Source organism: Gouania willdenowi, chromosome 4 (genome assembly GCF_900634775.1).
Source record: "Gouania willdenowi chromosome 4, fGouWil2.1, whole genome shotgun sequence".
In the NCBI taxonomy this organism is placed as follows: domain Eukaryota; kingdom Metazoa; phylum Chordata; class Actinopteri; order Blenniiformes; family Gobiesocidae; genus Gouania; species Gouania willdenowi.
In genome coordinates this window covers 3,440,291-3,457,613 of record NC_041047.1, presented here as the reverse complement: position 1 = coordinate 3,457,613, position 17,323 = coordinate 3,440,291, and the positions used below count along the sequence as shown (strand labels likewise).

The 17,323-nt window shown below is 39.7% G+C and overlaps 1 protein-coding gene across 3 annotated transcripts in view; it reads left to right on the top strand.

Annotated features, from left to right (window-relative positions):
• tns3.2 (tensin 3, tandem duplicate 2) overlaps positions 1-17,323 on the top strand; it is a 51,551-nt gene that overhangs the window by 10,945 nt on the left and 23,283 nt on the right. For all 3 annotated transcript variants that reach the window (XM_028444119.1, XM_028444120.1, XM_028444121.1), the window contains 7 exons: positions 523-583; positions 1,560-1,635; positions 2,771-2,900; positions 2,992-3,057; positions 5,197-5,304; positions 11,568-12,326; positions 17,144-17,268. In XM_028444119.1, the coding sequence (XP_028299920.1) occupies positions 523-583; positions 1,560-1,635; positions 2,771-2,900; positions 2,992-3,057; positions 5,197-5,304; positions 11,568-12,326; positions 17,144-17,268 (1,325 nt within the window). The remainder of the gene's footprint in view (positions 1-522; positions 584-1,559; positions 1,636-2,770; positions 2,901-2,991; positions 3,058-5,196; positions 5,305-11,567; positions 12,327-17,143; positions 17,269-17,323) is intronic.

Below are 17,323 nucleotides of genomic sequence, written 5' to 3'. Positions count from 1 at the left end.
TTTTCCCCTATAACTTGGCCACAAATTGAGATACAGTGCTCAGACTGGTACCATTGAACAGCATTTCCTTTCCATGTGTGACCTTGACCTTCACTTAAAGTCATATTTAACGTCAAGGTCAGTTTTCTGTTTTTCCTGCATTATTACTTTCAATTTAATTATTAAAAAGAACCACATTAAGGGACATTACTCAACAACAAAATACACACAATAAGATGTCTTTCACATGAACAATTCCTACAATTCAGAAATGTGTACTTTTAACCAGTTTTATGATATTGATTTTTTTTCCCACAGATTTAGCAGTTTCAATTTTCAATTGCAAAATACATATTCGCCTTGCGAATACAGGTCATGCCTAGTTGTAATTGTTTCCATTTATTTATTTCCCTCATTTATTTTTCATAGTTATGCGTTTTTAATTCTATTGTGTTCTTTGATTTAATTCTACAACATTAAACATGAAGATAACCATAATCATTTCCTTTCATTAAGCCACTTTATTCCTCCTTTTTTTTTTAGAATGCTGCCTTTTCCTGAGGGTCTACCAAAGTCTCCAAGCTGTTTGCACATCAGCCGTGTAGTAAGACCCTCACCAGTAGATCACGTAGACCCCCTTTCTCTTATTTCTGAATCCAAGTACTCCCTTTTGTCCGACGACAACATTTTGCTCAGAATATGAAAAACAACTATCGAGTATAATAATGAATGAGTGATAACACGATTTAAAGAATCTAATTTTGCAAATAAGTGGAATGAAAACTCCTGAATAGATGTATTTCTATTTCTGTTTTCAATTACCGGCCATCTTAAGCCTGTTGTGAGCATGTTCTAATTAAGATCATTTCCATTACGTGTCAAACTCATGGCCCGGGGTCCAAATTTCACCCATTGGAGCATCCAATTCGGCCCGCAGGAGAAAGTAAACCATATTTTCAGGGACTCGGTTTTTCCAAAGCTTATATCACATGATTTCAGTCATTTTTAATGTTAAACAGTTGAAAAAAGAAATCAAAATTCTTACAAAATTCTTAAATTTTCCTCAAATTATGACATAATATTTCCTTTAATTAGATAGAAATTGACCACAAAATCTAGGAAATTTAATGTGTAGATCATGTTGGGACTGTTAGCTGTCACTTATTGCTGGGTTATTGTCAGTTTCTTACATATTTATTTTTTACTTATATTTATTTTTTACACATACGTAGAAGTGCAAACTTGGGCACAATAATGTTGAAATGACACGTTTTCGTGCATAAAAACTTAGGCCCACTGGAGATCAAGCTGCTCCGAATTCAGCCCCTGAACTAAAATGAGTTTGACGCCCCTGGTTTACATCATCATTATAATGATTATTATACAGTAATTACCTAAAAATAAACCCCATTATTTTACTGATTTAATTTGTTAATTTTCCACTCTCTCTCAAGCACCCCCTGTAGTGCCATTGTGTACCCCTATGGGTACGCCATGGCACCCCCATTTGAGAAACACTGACATAGGTCACAGTAGATCCCTGAGGTCAGGAGGTGAACGTGTGTCCGTCTCCATCACAGCCACCTGAACGCATCACACACTGACCGGCTCTACTTTGTTCTCCAGCCTGCTCAGTTACTCACAGGAGACATCATGGTGAGTGTGTGTGTGTGTGTGTGTGTGTGTGTGTGTGTGTGTGTGTGTGTGTGTGTGTGTGTGCGTGTGTGTGTGTGTGTGTGTGAGTGTGTGTGTGTGTGTAGTTTCAAATACATTTTTGATGATTGATCTTTCATTTATCTACGAAAGAGGATTAGGGTCACTAAAAAAACAAAACAAAAACAAACAGATCCAGTTGTGGATGAATAAAATATTACGAAAGAAATCAAAACAAAAGAAATATTAAACAGACAAAAAAAACATATGATTTCTACAATTGTTTTTTTAAATTTTCTTCCACCATCAGATCACCTTTTTTCAGTGGCTCTGTTTTGTTTTTTTTTCCAGTGGTCTAATCCTCTTCTATATTTATCATCAGTCAGTCACTGAATTATTTGACTTCTCTTTTGAGTAACATCTCACAGAACCTTGAATAATATTTTATAATGTCAGCGAAAAATCTAAAACAGGAGGTGTCACCTGACTTTTGTTACATTTAAAAAAAAAAAAAATGTGAACAATCGACTACATTTGGAAATGTGAGTATCAATTCATAGTCATGATTTATCAATAATCGCTTAATAGTTTGTTTCACCGGTGCATGGAAACATCAGTTTCATAAATAAAAACTTGTGAATATTGCACCAATTAATACAGTAGTAGAATAGAGTACAATACAATAGAACAAAGTTGAATATCAGAATCAGAATCAGAATCAGAATCATCTTTATTCGCCAAGTGTATGTTGTACACACGAGGAATTTGACTCGGTCAACTGTGCTCTCTCCAATAGTGAAAACATTCAACAATAAACAATCAACTAGAAAAGATGATAATAAGTATAAACATAAGTATAAATATAAACAGTAGTTAGACTAGAATGTGCAAATAACAAGATGATAATAATAATAATAATAATAATAATAAAAGGAAAACATATAATATAATATCATAAACATATAATATAAAGTAGATTATATATATATATATATATATATATATATATATATATATATAGTTGTTTGTAATGTAATGTGAGGTTAAATAGCACCATAACTATTAGGATTGAGGATAAACACATTACTTTTAGCTTGAATTAATTCTGTGTGTGTGTGTGTGTGTGTGTGTACTTCAGGTGGTGTGTTATGATAAAAACATGGCGTCTAGCAGCCGTCACGTGGTTTTCCGTCTGCAGCTTCACACCAGCCTGGTGATGGGACACAACCTGACCTTCTCCAAGGCCGACCTGGACTGTGCATGTGAAGGTGAGGATTATTAATTAGATTATTAATCACTCTGATCAACCAATCAGGAGCGAGGAAACATGTACGTGAATTCTCTCTTTTCACGTTGCAGATCCACGATTCCCGGAGGAAGGAAAAGTGGAGCTGCTGCTCTCAGAGCGTCCAGAAAAGATCACAGGTGGACCTCATGTACACAGTATATATATATATATACTGTAAAAATTAACTTTGGCGGGTAACATTGTAGCGTTACTCGCCATTTTGAGAGGTGCAGACTTTTATATGCATACCGCCACCTAGCGGAATCTAGCGGAACCGGTCCCCACAGTGGAGGTCTGCAGCCAGACTCTCGTGGTCATTTTGGCGAGTGAAGAGTGAACCAATCACCACTGTGTCTGTTTGAATCAACAGGCTGCAGAAACAATGTTGCAACATTGTTGCGAGATTGGGTCGTTTTTCCGCCAAGAAATTGAAGGAGTTTTGTGTGTATTTAGACTTTAGACGTTAGCGTGATTGCTATGGTTCGTTATCGGAGGAGTCAGACAGAATTGATGTAAAAGTAGCTAGTAACAAACACGTGGAGATATTTATAGGATTTTGAAAAACCTAAACTGCCGACACAGGGGAAAATGAAGATAAAAGTGGATCTGAAAAGAAGTTCGTACTTGATTACTTTTATTCTTTCTAACTTCAGTGTTCCGGGGATCCAATTTTCATCGGAGCGTAGTTTGTTTATTAAGTTACGAGAATATACTTTATAAAATATTCACTTCTCCGACACACCCAAAGTTCCATATTACACCTTTTAAGTATTGTTACAACATTGTTTTTAAATTAAATATATATATTTTTACCATTTTAATGTATTTCTGCAATCAACTAAATTAAAAACTATTTTAAAAAAACATGAATGCTTAAATCTAGTCTGTGGCTCATAACGTAGTTTATTTTTCGCTGGAAAAAAATGTGGCTGGTGTAAAACGTGGTTGTCCTGGTAACTGCATGCTGGCTGGTGATCTAAAAAGTTAATTTAAAGCCTTGTATTTATGTATATGTGTGTAATAATAATAATAAGTGTTATTATTATTAGTCTGTGCAATTAAATCAATTATTGTGGGAAAAAAATGTAACTGTTTTAAACTGCAGAAACCCATTTCCACCAGTAAAAAAAACTTTGAAAGGTAAAATTATAATAAATTCTCAAGTCATTATTATGAGATATTATCATGAGATACTAAGATAATGGCTTTGATTTATGTAGCGTTTTTTTTCGAGGGGACTCAAAACGTGTTACAGAAACCATCATTCATTCACATCAGTCATGCTGGTGGTGGTAAGCTACAGTGTAGCCACAGCCCTGGGGCATACTGACAGAAGCGTGGCTGCCATTTGATGCCTACGGCCCCTTTGACCACCACCAACATTCATGCACTATTCATACCCATTCATATGCAATGTGGGTAAAGTGCCTTGCCCATGGACACAACGACAATGATAGAGCGGGATTCAAACCCCCAACCCTTCGGTTATTGGACGATCAAACTATGAGATACTAAGTCACAGCTATGACATACTATCATATACAAAGTCATAATTATGAGATAATAAGTCATAAATATGACATAAGTCATAATTGTGAGATACAAATTCATAATTGAAATACTAAGTTATAATAATGATTTAGTATATATACAGCCAGGTGGTTTCTCATTGTTGAGTTAAGAATTCTATTATTATTTTTACTTTTACTGGTGGAAATGGGTTTACATATTAAACACGTCGGCAAGCTTAGTTCATAATTTAGTGAAATGTAACAATCAAATTTAAATAAAATTTCATTAATCACTTAAAAAAGGATTAATGGACATTTAGATTAGTTTTTGATTTTCTACTAAAGTTTACACTAAAAAGAAATAAAATGCTATAAAATAAACGATAAAATGCAACAATGTGCAGTAGAATGTAATGTAATACAATAGAATTATATAAAAATCTATTTTTAAAAAATTAAAATAATGAAATGTTTTGTATGTGATTGAGTGTAGAGCTCAGTCTCCCCAGTAGGGGGCAGTGTTGGTGTGTGTGTGTGTGTGTGTGTGTGTGTGTGTGTGTGTGTGTGTGTGTGTGTGTGTGTGTGTGTGTGTGTGTGTAGTCCAGACACACAGGAAGCAATGAAGGCGTTATCACACACACATCAGACAGGAATTTAGATTGTAGATATTGTACATGGCAGGACACACACACACACACACACACACACACACACACACACACACACACACGTGACAGAGTGTGTGTGTGTGTCCTCCCCACACAGGCAGAGAGCTGTGGTACAACCAACCCTGTGTGACAGTGGACTATGACACCCTGGACCCTTTGGTCAGGAGGGATTCGTACCAGCAACCCTCATCACCTACAACAACAGGTGAGAAACGACAGATTATTTTTGTAATCCTGCTTTTTGCTGTTTTTCTTACCAGTGATTAATTATTACACAGGATCAAGCAGGAGAACGTTGACCAAAGATCTAATCCAGGTTCCTTGTTCCATGTTCCATGTCCAAAATGTCTTAAAACTGCCCTAGATGTATCATTGTAGTTCACTTTCAGTTTCTGTCTGGGTTGTTCTGTAACTAAAGTCAGTCAATGATATTGTGCCTTCACCTGCTGTCGATGCACTGTTCAGACTTTGGCCACAGATGTAGCTCACCTCCATCAGTATATATAATTTGTTTATTTCATGTCCCTTTAAGGAGACTATGGGTGAATCTGAACCAGGTAACCTTGGTGCTACCTTGGTGCTACCTTGGTGCTACCTTGTGGCCCTCGTGTCTTTGTTTTTACAACAAACATGATGAACATTTTCCAGCCCTGATATGAAGAACAAACCCTTTCGTTCAGAACTACGATTTGATTTGGACCGTTGACAATTATTTCCTCATAGATATCTGATGAATCTATTCTAGGATTTTTAAATCTCATTCCTGTGTTCAAACAATGTGATCTTTTGTGGTCGCGACTTTTGGACTTTTTGTGGGATCTTGTTTTATTGATTTTTATTGATTTCTGTGCTTTCTTTAGGTTTACAAGTTTTTTCTGTGGACTTTATTCTGGATTGTTGGTCAGGCTTGTGCGTCTTGTTTTTGAATGATTAATCAAATATTTTCTTGGAGGGATTCTGTCAGGCTTTGATTTGGTTCGTGGGTCATTTTAGGTTTCAAACGTAGCAGACATGCTACAGTTGGAACCTAAAATGACCCAATGTCCGTTTAGTCTTGACCTGGTAAAATTTTAATGATACAAAAGTCATTGCTTATTGGATGTTATGACAGCGTCACTCAAAGTCGCTTGAAAAGTTCCAAATTTTTAAACTTTGAAGCAACTTTTAGGGACTCAGGTTGCACGATTGAGTCGCTGGAATCGCGCGAGTAGCGTCGCTTGAAGGGAGGTCGAGAGGAAAGACACTTTTTTTTATATCTATAACTAATTTCTGACTAATTATAGAATAAATTGTAAATAGATGTTACTAGTTATAATCCCAAACTGACATATTAATTATTCAATTCTGACTAGTCTAAGTTGAATTTCAGATATCAACAATTACATTTATGATATGTGAAAAGTAAGAACAATTAACATTATGACTAGTGGGAATTGAATTTCAGATATCTACAATTGACATTGTTAGTTACTAGTAGGAATAGAATTGTAGATATCAACAATTAACATTATAACTAGTCAAAATTATATTATAAATATGTGGACTTGGAATTGTAACATGATGAATTGTAGATATCTGACATTAAAATTAAGTGGAAGTCAATGGGACATTTTGACGAGTTGTATTGAAGTTTCCAGTGAGAATTTAATTGTTGATATCTACAATTGTATTTTTTGAGAATTGAATTATAGATATCAACAATTAGAATTGCAATTACTCAAAATTACATTATGGATATAAAGACTTGTAATTACAACATGTACCGCTACTTATTAAATGTTAAATTGACTTGCCATAGGAGCTTGCTTGACGTTGCGTCATTTATGCTGCGTTCACACCAAATGCGTGTTCTGCGGCAGCGGACACATCTGCCGTACGAAACGTACCGCAGGTTTCACAGAATCAAAAAATGTCCCCATTCGCTTTATACGCACATCTGAAGCGAAGCCCCGCCCACCAGCAACACATCCAAATGAGTTCCACTGCCTGCTGAAGTGAGGAGCTGTGCTCCTTTTTCTCCTCTCATAAACATAAACCACCAGTGAAAAAAGCCGGTGTGATTAGCGGCTAATGCTATGCTAGCTCAGTGCTACAGAGAGATCTTTCACCTGCTACTACCACCTCCTCGCTGATTCTCCTCCACTCCGAATCCTTCCTAGTCTGGTCACAGCTTCTATTCCATGGTTGAATGGGTGAACAGACCGGAGTCCGTGTTGACGGCCTGATGTCATCGTCAACAAAGACACCGATTGGCTTTCGTCATGCAAAACAGCCGCAGGAGTTTAATTTTTTCAACTCTTACGGATGTGCAGATGTGTCTAAAATAGAGAGCGCGCTGGCACAGCCAACGCACTTGACGTGCAGATCGCACCGCACTGCCGCACTGGAAAGATTTTGCATCTGGGACGCATCTATTCATTGACTTTGTATGTAATCTGGACGTACGGATATTTCGTGACGCAGCCGGTGTGAACGCAGCATTACGTTGCCAGAGTCGCTGAAGTTGACTTAAGAACTAAGAAGTGGGCTGAGGGGCAGACTGATGGGAAAAAAAGCTGCAAATGGACCGATGTGCAGACACGGAGCAGCTTTTTGTAGATGCTCTTAAAAACTTTACAGAAGACAGCAAACTTCCGATCATCATGGGGCTACTTTCCAGACTCACCCCCATACATGCTCCGAGTCGTTTGATTGGCACCTTCTTCAGCCAATGACAGAACTCATGATAGAGAAGACACACTAGATCCAGCCAATTGGAAGCAGCCTAAAATTTGGGTGTGCAGCGATTTGGATCTCTCCAAGATAATCGTAAACTTCAGAGAAATCAACAGATATTTCTGTGTGACTCATTCATTCATCATCTGACCCACTACTGGTTCAGGGTTGGGGAGGAGGACTGCTGGCACACACACACACACACACACACACACACACACACACACACACACACACACACACACACACACACACACACACACACACACACACACACACACACACACACACACACACACACACACACACACACACACACACACACACACATCCAGACAGCAGAAACAATCCCATTCACCCTCAGTCTGAGGTTCAGCTCCAGCTGTTTTTCGCTCGAGGCTTTGTCGTGTAATTTACCGCGAGTGCTGCGAGTCGTGTGGAAAAAAGTTCCATGCAAAAACGCCGCGTGCGCTTGCACTGCTGAAAACGTACGCACACGACTATTATGTTTAAGACACGCACACACACACATGCTCATCAGCATAATAATGAAGGTGCCATGCAGGAATGTTGTTTTCAACCACAGGTGGTTTTACTTTACGGGCTTTACTCAGCCTCCGCTATCACTCAATCGCCTCATCTTCACACACACACACACACACACACAGGTTCAAGTTGCAGGTTGCAATTTGTCCAATGGGGGGGCCCCCATCCGCCCCCCCCTCCTTAAGTGCACACTGCATCTCCAGAGCCCGCCTTTGTGTTTACATTCCTCTCACCACATTTCACTGGCTCAAGGCCTAGGGATTGTTGTGTTTGTGTGTGTTTTTCCTCTTGAACGTGCAAACACACGCACGCACGCACGCGTCCACATCTGGTGAATAATCCACCCGTCAGACATAAAAATGCATGAGCGCTCTCGTTCTCTCTACCTGCACTGAACAGGACAGGATGCAGAGGTGGGGGAGGAGGGGGTAGGGGGGGAGAATAGTGGGACGGGGGCCAAGCAAAGTGAGTTTGTAGTTGAGGCTGAAGGCGGGGATTCCTGGTGCACTGGGAAAAAGCAGAGAGAGAGGAGTGTGTGTGTGTGGTGTGGGGACAGTCAGAAGCTGGTCCTCATCCTGGCCCCACTCTGCTGCTCATGTGAAGCCTTCCCATCCTGTTCCTGTTCCTGGTCTGCAGTGAAAGTACCGTAAGTTGCTGTTTTTGGAGTTTTCGCTCTTCTTCCTGAAGTGTTTCTGTGAGAGAAGCAGCAGCTGCAGTCGTGCATGTCTGGAATTTGAGTTTTATTGCCTCTCTTTGGACTCGAGAGCCTGCACTGCTCACATAGCTCTGGTATGCACCTCTGTTTCACTCTCTTGTGTTTACTATCAAGTTCTAGTTGAGCTACCGACACTGATTTTTATTCTTCTCTATTTGCTCCAGTCTGCATTGCCTGTTGCAATCACTTGTGTTTAAAAGTGTTTTCCTGTTGTTGGTTCAGCGTGAGCTCAGGTACCGTAGATGTCAGTGATAGACACGTCCTGACGATGTCACACACACACACGCACGCACACGTATGCATTTGTCAGTCCTGGTACAAAGAGGCTCTGTGTGTGTGTGTGTGTGTGTGTGAGAGAGAGAGAGATTCAATCTTACAGTCAGAGGCAGCAGGTGAAGTCACAGGAAGCAGGAAAGGGTGGTTTTCCATTTTCAACTTGACTTCCCACTCTTAAAGCTGCTGGAGATGATTTGGACGTCTTGGAGAATGAGGTCCTGTTTCCTCCGTACAGCACATCACTGGGAGGAAACAGGACTTCATTCATGCTTTGATATGTAAATAATTCCTTAAACTTTTACAAATGTTTTTTTTTCTAAACGTTTCAATTGTTAATTTCTTTTAATGTGATATTTATTGATATAAACGATATAAACGTCATATCCGTGTGTCTCCAGGATCTCTGTTGTGAAGTTTGTTCACAGCGCACACAGGGGGGCAGACGTCACCTGCTGGGATTGGTTAGATATGAATGTTTCATGAATCACACATTGCTTCTGTCGTTTGTCACAATGTGCACTCAAATCTTCACCCGTTTTCATGCAAGGTTGATAAATGAGGGCCAATTACGATATACTGTCTACTAAATACTATCAGTATGATTAGTATGGTGAGCGTTCCCACTGATGTATACTTCCAACTTTCCCAAGATGCATTTGGAACCTACGACGACAAAAACTTGAAGCACACTGAGGATAAATATCTCTGTTGATTCTCCACCTTTGAAAGTTCTCAAAACATTTTAAGTGAAAAAATGACCAAGTAGAATTTCAACATGTGCTCATTTGATCCATAAAACTCACGGAAACATATTTAATGCTGATAATTCGGAGACCATCCATTGTGCTACTGACAAAACTTCCCGTTAACTTCAAAACAAGAGCCCTATTTACAAAAGTGTTAAAAAAAACTAATGGAAGACAAGTAGAGATGCTTTTATTTTGAAAAGGGGATGTTTCATTTTTTAGCTTGAAGCCGGTCCCAGGACGACTTTACATTCCACTCGCAATGCATTATCGGACAGTTGAGTATGACTAGTGTGCTCATCGTGCATACTTAAAAAAATGTCCCCATATAGTATACATCTGTGTTTTTTCCACATACTCAATGTTTTCATACTATCTAATGTGAACGCACATACTCATTTTGACGTCAGACTTTGTATGACTTTGTAGTACGTTAGTATGATGTTTCAAACAGCCATAGTGTCGGCCTCATAGATCAATAAATACAAGATCATTTGATCGATTTAAGATGTCAAAGGTCAAAATTGATGCTAGAAAGTTTGTCTTGATCTTCGCTATAAACACCAGTTTGTTGCATTGCATTGTGGGATGCGGAGTCCTGTGGATGGATGCACTGAAGTGTTTTTACTTCGTTCCTAATGTGAGTTCGTGCTTTGACTTCCAAAAAAACTCTGTCAAGTGACTTCCCATGGACCAAAAGTTGTGGCAAAACAATGGCGGATGTTTTTACACGGAAAGATCCAAATGTGGCTGAAATCGAATGTCTCGCAGAGTGAAGTGATATCACTGGGAACAAACTAGAACAGAAATGGTTTGAAGCAAATGACAGCCCACTTTGTCTGGAGAAGAAAAAGAAGAAATCAAAGTAAAGTTGATTAGAAATCTAATTTTACAGATTGTTTTTGAGAAAATACACAAAACAGCAACAAAAAATACACAAATGACAAAAAATAAATACACAACAAAAAATATATAAAAAATGATTCCCCAAACACACAAAACTAACAGACTATTGAGAAATGGACTCCCAAAACACATCAAATGAACGAGAAATATAAAAATTGTTACTTAATTCTTGCCGTGATTTCTTGCGTTTGCCTCCAAAAACTCTGTCCAAGTGACTTCCCATGGACTGGACTGAAAGTTACAATGGTGGATGTTTTTTTTTAGGTTTACACAGAAAGATCCAAATCAAAATTGAATGTCTCGCAGAATGTGGTGATGTCACGGGGAATACCATAAACAAACTAGAACAGAAATGGTTTGAAGCCAATCACTGTTCTTCTTGTCTGGAGAAGAAACAGAAGTTCCTTGTTGGGTGACTTTTTCTATAGTTCTCCTGCTCAGATTCAAACCAACAACCCTGTGGTCTCATGCTTGTAAAGCCACCACTGACTTCTGCCAACAAATCCTTGACACAACATTTGTTATTCAGGCTTAATTGAACCTTTTCTTGTTTCTTTCTCACAGCTTCGTCTAATGTCGTGAACCCTGGGAATGACGGTTTGTTCTCCAAAGTGAGGAAGAAGAGCAGCGATGAAGGAGAAACAAGCCACCGACCTCAGTCTGTGAGCAGCGACTCAGGTCTGTCGGGGACGTCTCAGGGACTGATCGCAGCCCGGCGGAGGAAGGGGACGACACAGGACAAGGGCAACCCGGTCAGGAATTTGGTCCCTGGGCCAGAGATTCCTGTGATTCAGCCTCTCCTGGAGGTCATGACGGAGCTGGCGTTGAGCGGTGGGTACGGAGACGAGTCTGGACCAGTTCAGGCCATCAACGGAGAGATGTTGTCGAGCGAGCGGGAGACGGCCATACTAGAAGACGAGGACGAGGCGGGTCCAGGTCTAGACGTGCCCAGCAGGGACAGCGATTGGTCGTTTTCGTCCGAAACTCTTCCCGAAACTTCCCGAGATGAGCATTCGAACAGCCCGCCTCCTTTGGTCCCACCTCCTGACACACCCCCTCGTGGAATCAGCAGCAGAGACGCCGTCCAGAGGGGACTGATGGACGACGGGAACATCAATGATGATTCACACATGTCACCGTGTGAGGACGAGGAACTCGCTTTGTTGACGACGGACGTGGACGAGTCCATCGAGCAGCTGAACCAGCTCATTCTGGATTTAGATCCCACGTTTGTTCCTGTCCCCACCCGGTGTTCTCCCATGTCCCGATCCGCCTCTCTGCGCTCCAACGGCCTCAGCCATAAGGGAAACGCCTTCCTGTCTGGTAAGAGCTTTCCCAAATACACGCAATATGACATTTAATCACAGAAGTTGATTAGAAATTTAATTTAGCAGTTTGTTTTTGAGAAAGTATAGAAAATAGCAACAACAAAAAATACACAAAACGACAGAAAATTCACAAAATTAGTCGACACAATACACAAATGACAAAATAAAAAAAACACAAGAAATGAGTCCAAAAACGCACAATACAAAGAAAAGAAAAAAAGATTTCCCAAAACACACCAAACAAATAAGAAATATAAAAATACACAAAGCAAAAAAATAAATAAATAAAAAAATACAGACAGAAAAATGCAAAACACACAAAACAGCAAAAAATATACACAAATGACAGGAAAAATACACACAAAACGAAAATACTACACAAAATGACTCCCAAAACACACAAATCAAAAATATATATAAACAAGTTCTGCTGAACTGTGGCGGGGCCGGCAGCCTGCCCCAAATAGCCCGTACCACGTTCCCAAGAATGACTCGGTTTTACAGAGTAAAACAAATGAAATTGTGGGACGTAAACCTGCAATCTACTTTTGAACTGCCTTTGAAACAATATATCACACTATGTTTTGATAAAACATAGTGTGACCTTTCAAAAAGGTCTCCTAGAGGCGTACACATCCATAGATTATATCTACCAAATTTCAGCTCGATCCGTTCATGAATAACACAACAACAAGAAGAAGAACAAAGTGAGGGCGTTTTGAGTTCAGTAGCTCAGCCTTAAAATGAGTCCAAAAACACACAGAGGATAAAGCCAACCACCCTATGGAATGAGATTTCCTCCTCTACTGTCAGAGACACATGGCGGTGGTGGAAATCTCCACCTCAGTGTTTGCTACGCAGGGCGTGTTGGGAAGTGTGGCATTTGTTTACAGAAAGGGTGTCAGCAGCGTTTGAACGTGTAATAGATGTTCCTGTGGAGTAAAATAAGGACAATGCTGCGTTTAGCCTCAGATCTTTGCTTATTTGGAGTGGAAATATACGGAGCAGGGAGAGCAAACTACACTGGGAACCATTACATTTCAGTTACCACTCAGAAATTGTTCAGTCACTGGATGCTAATGTTATGTCATCAGTGTGAATGTAAAGACATTTCTATAACTTTTGCGCAGGATTTATTGCAAATCATGAGGGTGTTTCTCTGTCTGGCGGTAATTAAAGGTTTCACAAATTCGTTTTTGAGAGAATATGACACATTTCCATGGGATATTTCCTGATAAACCGGTAGCTGAGGGTTAGCGGTGCGGCTAACGTAGCTTAGTCACGAAGTTAGGAAAACTAAAGTCATTTGTTTTATTAACTTTTAAAAATGGGACTACTCTACAGTTTTCGAGCCTGTGTTCCGCCATCTTTAAAATCATGTGATTGATGATGTCACATGGCCCCACTCCCTGTGGAATGAAACATTCAGCCTGATTTTTAGATCATTTAGCAGCTTTTTCAGTAAAAATACCAACTTGTGCTGCTTTTGGTGGCTCTAAGTAAGTAAGTAAGTAAGTAAATTTAACTTATATACCGCTTTTTACAGATAAAATCACAAAGTGCTGTACAGGCAAAGGTGAAACTAAAACAACAGCAGCAACGTCACAAAAGGATAATAAAACAAGGTCATTTAAAACAACAGTGGGAACATCATGAAAAGATAACAAAAATTAAAAGCAATTTAACCAAAAGCCTTTCAGCAAAGCGCGGTCTTCAGATGCTTTTTAAAAAAGTCCACACAGTCAAGCTCACTGGGACTGGTGTAGGCTTTTCCAAATAATTCTAAATAATCAGGAAAAGTTAAAGATGTCGATGAGAACCTCTTTTGTTTTACAGAAAGAGGATAAAAACAGTTGTGACCTGAAAATTAATCTATGACCGTAGGGAGCGAAAGTTCCAACTCTGAGGTTTGGTAGTAGACAATGAAGCAGAGAAGAAGGGCTCTCCTAAGGGACCTTTATTGTCCCTTCTGGGTGGAAGTATAAATCTTCTAATAAGGACATTTCGTAAAAACAGTGGAGGATTTTGTAAAAATAGTGGAGTATCCCTTTAAAGGACAATCTTGTGTCAAGCTTAGTTTCTAGACTCTTACGTTCTGCTCTGACTCTTTGTGACAATTTCTCTTCATCTTTCTGACGTCTATGATGTATTGAAACCTCTCTGGAGTCCTTAGCGGTGCCTGTAGGAAGAGCTTCGTGGTTCCTTTGTGTGTCAGAGCAGAGGTGCATCAAGTTCTTTCCTTCTTCTTCTTCTTCAAAACAATCCTTCAAGGCTTCGGCAGATCAGGAAGAGCTGACGAGGCTGCCGCAGACAGCTCCTGGACACTATCTGTTGGGACGACCCTTGGCTGTGTTTGACCTCTGACCCCTGCCCTCCTGCACGCCGTCAGGTCACGGAGAGATGTTCTGAATGTGGGGAGCCGAAGGCAGGAAACGGTGCTGGTGTTTTTTAATGGAGGGCAAGGAGTGTGTCAGCGGGCTAGAGGTCCATATTTCCCAAGGGTGTATTTACAGTTTGTGTGTGTGTATGTGTATGTGTGTGTGTGTGTGTGTGTGTGTGTGTGTGCGCGTGTGTGTGTGTGTGTGTGCACCAGTTTTCCAAAGGGTTGTGTTTGGAAGCAGGAACTCGTAAGCGATTGGGAATGCTTTTGAAGTAAGGGAACAACACCTTGTTCCCTCTCATCCTGCTTTTTTAAAGACTCACAAACACATCAAGTGACAATCAACACAACACACACCTCAGCGAGTCACACACACACACACACACACACCCACACACACACACTGGACTGGACTGGCTCACCTGTAATGACAGGAATCTGATTTCAAGGTGACGCAACGAAAACAAAGCTCATGCATCAATTTTTCCGTAACGAGCATCATCCATCCATTCGTTCATACATTTTCTCGATTTGCTTGATCGAATGGTTCTAAGACGCTTCATCAGCGCTCAGAAGGAAACAGGACATTCTTTAGAGAACGGCAATGTATTCACTCTTTGGCCTCCGACTTTATGTTTCCTATTTTTCCCAATTCCGTTTCAGGGTTTACGCATTTCTACATCATGCCCGTGGTTCACCATTCAAGGTTATGCGTCGAGGGAACACGTTGATCTGCGGTTTACCGCCATGGGGGTGTGGCTGTGTGTGTGCGTGTGATGTCAGAGGGGCAGAAGCATCAGTTCATAAAAATTTAATAAAATTCACAACAAATCAACAATACTGTATGTGTTACAGATTTACAACTTTCACCAAAATGTAGCCCCAACACTGAATAAACTTTTCTACATTTAAACCTATTGCATATTATAAGGTCCATCACGATGATTTTATTAAAAACTGTAAAACTTATTAAACCTATTAAACTTTTCTACACCAGTGTTTCTCAAATGGGGGTACGTGTAGTTCTAGGGGTATGCAATGGCACTTCAGGGGGAAAGAGAGTGGAAAATTAACAAATGAAAGCAATAAAAATATGGGGTTTTCTCATGTTTATTTTTAGTTGAAAATCATAATCATAACAATAATGATGGAAATGATCTTAATTAGAACATGAACTGAAAACACAAGGGTCAGTCTTGGTCCCACACCAGGTTGGAGATTATAGGAAATGATAAAAACTATAGAAATAAATCTATTCAGGAGACACTAAATACTGTTTTATTCCACTTATTTACAAAATAAAATCCTTTAAAATGTGTGCTATTCCTCATTCATTCTATCATTATGATCTATAGATTTTTTTTTTCACAGGACAAAGGGGATACTTGAATTCAGAAATAAGAGAAGGGGTACTTGAGCCAACAACTGATCTATACTTACTATACACAGACATTTTACATTTGTCTACAGTGCATCAAAATGTTTTGTAAACTACAATTGCAAATCTTTCCAATGTTCATTCATTGACAAAAATGACAAATGTTTTTTAGTCATGATTTTAGATAATTTTATCTAAAAACCAGAACTTTTTACAACATTTTGAATTTCTCTGTGATGCCAACAATTGGTGTCGTAGCAAAAATGGCATTTTAAAACCTGTTTGTTTTTCACTCACGGAACCAATAAATCATTGTTAAAAACAAATGATCAATTTTTCACCTTTTAAAACAGTCCCCTGTGGTCTAGATGACATATCTGTGCTGAATCAAGAATCAAGCAAAAGATGAGGTTTAAGACACAATATAAAACAGCTCTTTCACAGCGCTCCGTTTTCCCCCTCCCCCCCTGCCCCTCCCTTCCACGGGGTGCCCCGAATTGAGTTATGAGGTTATGGAAACAGTCAGGAGTGAAGTGAGTGGCACACGCTAACAAGTATTTTACTTAACAACTGAAGTTTTGACAGCAGTTTAAAAATCTGCCATTTTTGTTTTGTTTGATTTTAAAACAATTCTTAGTAGAAAAACCCTGTTTTGAAAGTTGAAGTATTGCATTGAATATGTTTGTAAGCCTGCATCGTTTCACCATCACGTCACATAATGATTTTCAGCAGTTAACCAGAGGCAGTGACTCCGCCCAGTTGATATTTGTGCGTGAAAGTAGCGTGATGGATCCATTCAGCGGGCGGCGACTGATGATTTATTAGTGTGTGAAAGAAAAAAAGAGCGAGTGATTGATCCAGCAGATGTTTTTCCACCATCTGCTCAAAGGGAAGTCCTGTTTAGTCCCACGGCCTCAGTCAGTCGTGGTGAAATCAGTTGATGACGGAAAGCTTTGTGAGGGACAAACAGCACACGGTGTGCTTGCATTGGATGGAAAGTAACATGACATGGTACGATGATGTCTAAGATGTTTATCCTTGTTGTTGTGCTCAGGATGGAAGCAGCAGCATCATATCAGTGATGTCACAGAATACTCCAGACTACAACCTCCAGGATGGAGAGCAGACAGAGTCCACAGAGGTTCTCCTGTGTACCACTCCTCCTCCACAAGCCCCCAGGTAATAAACAACACCATGTTTTCACCCAAACACAGGTCAAAGGTTCAAAAATGAC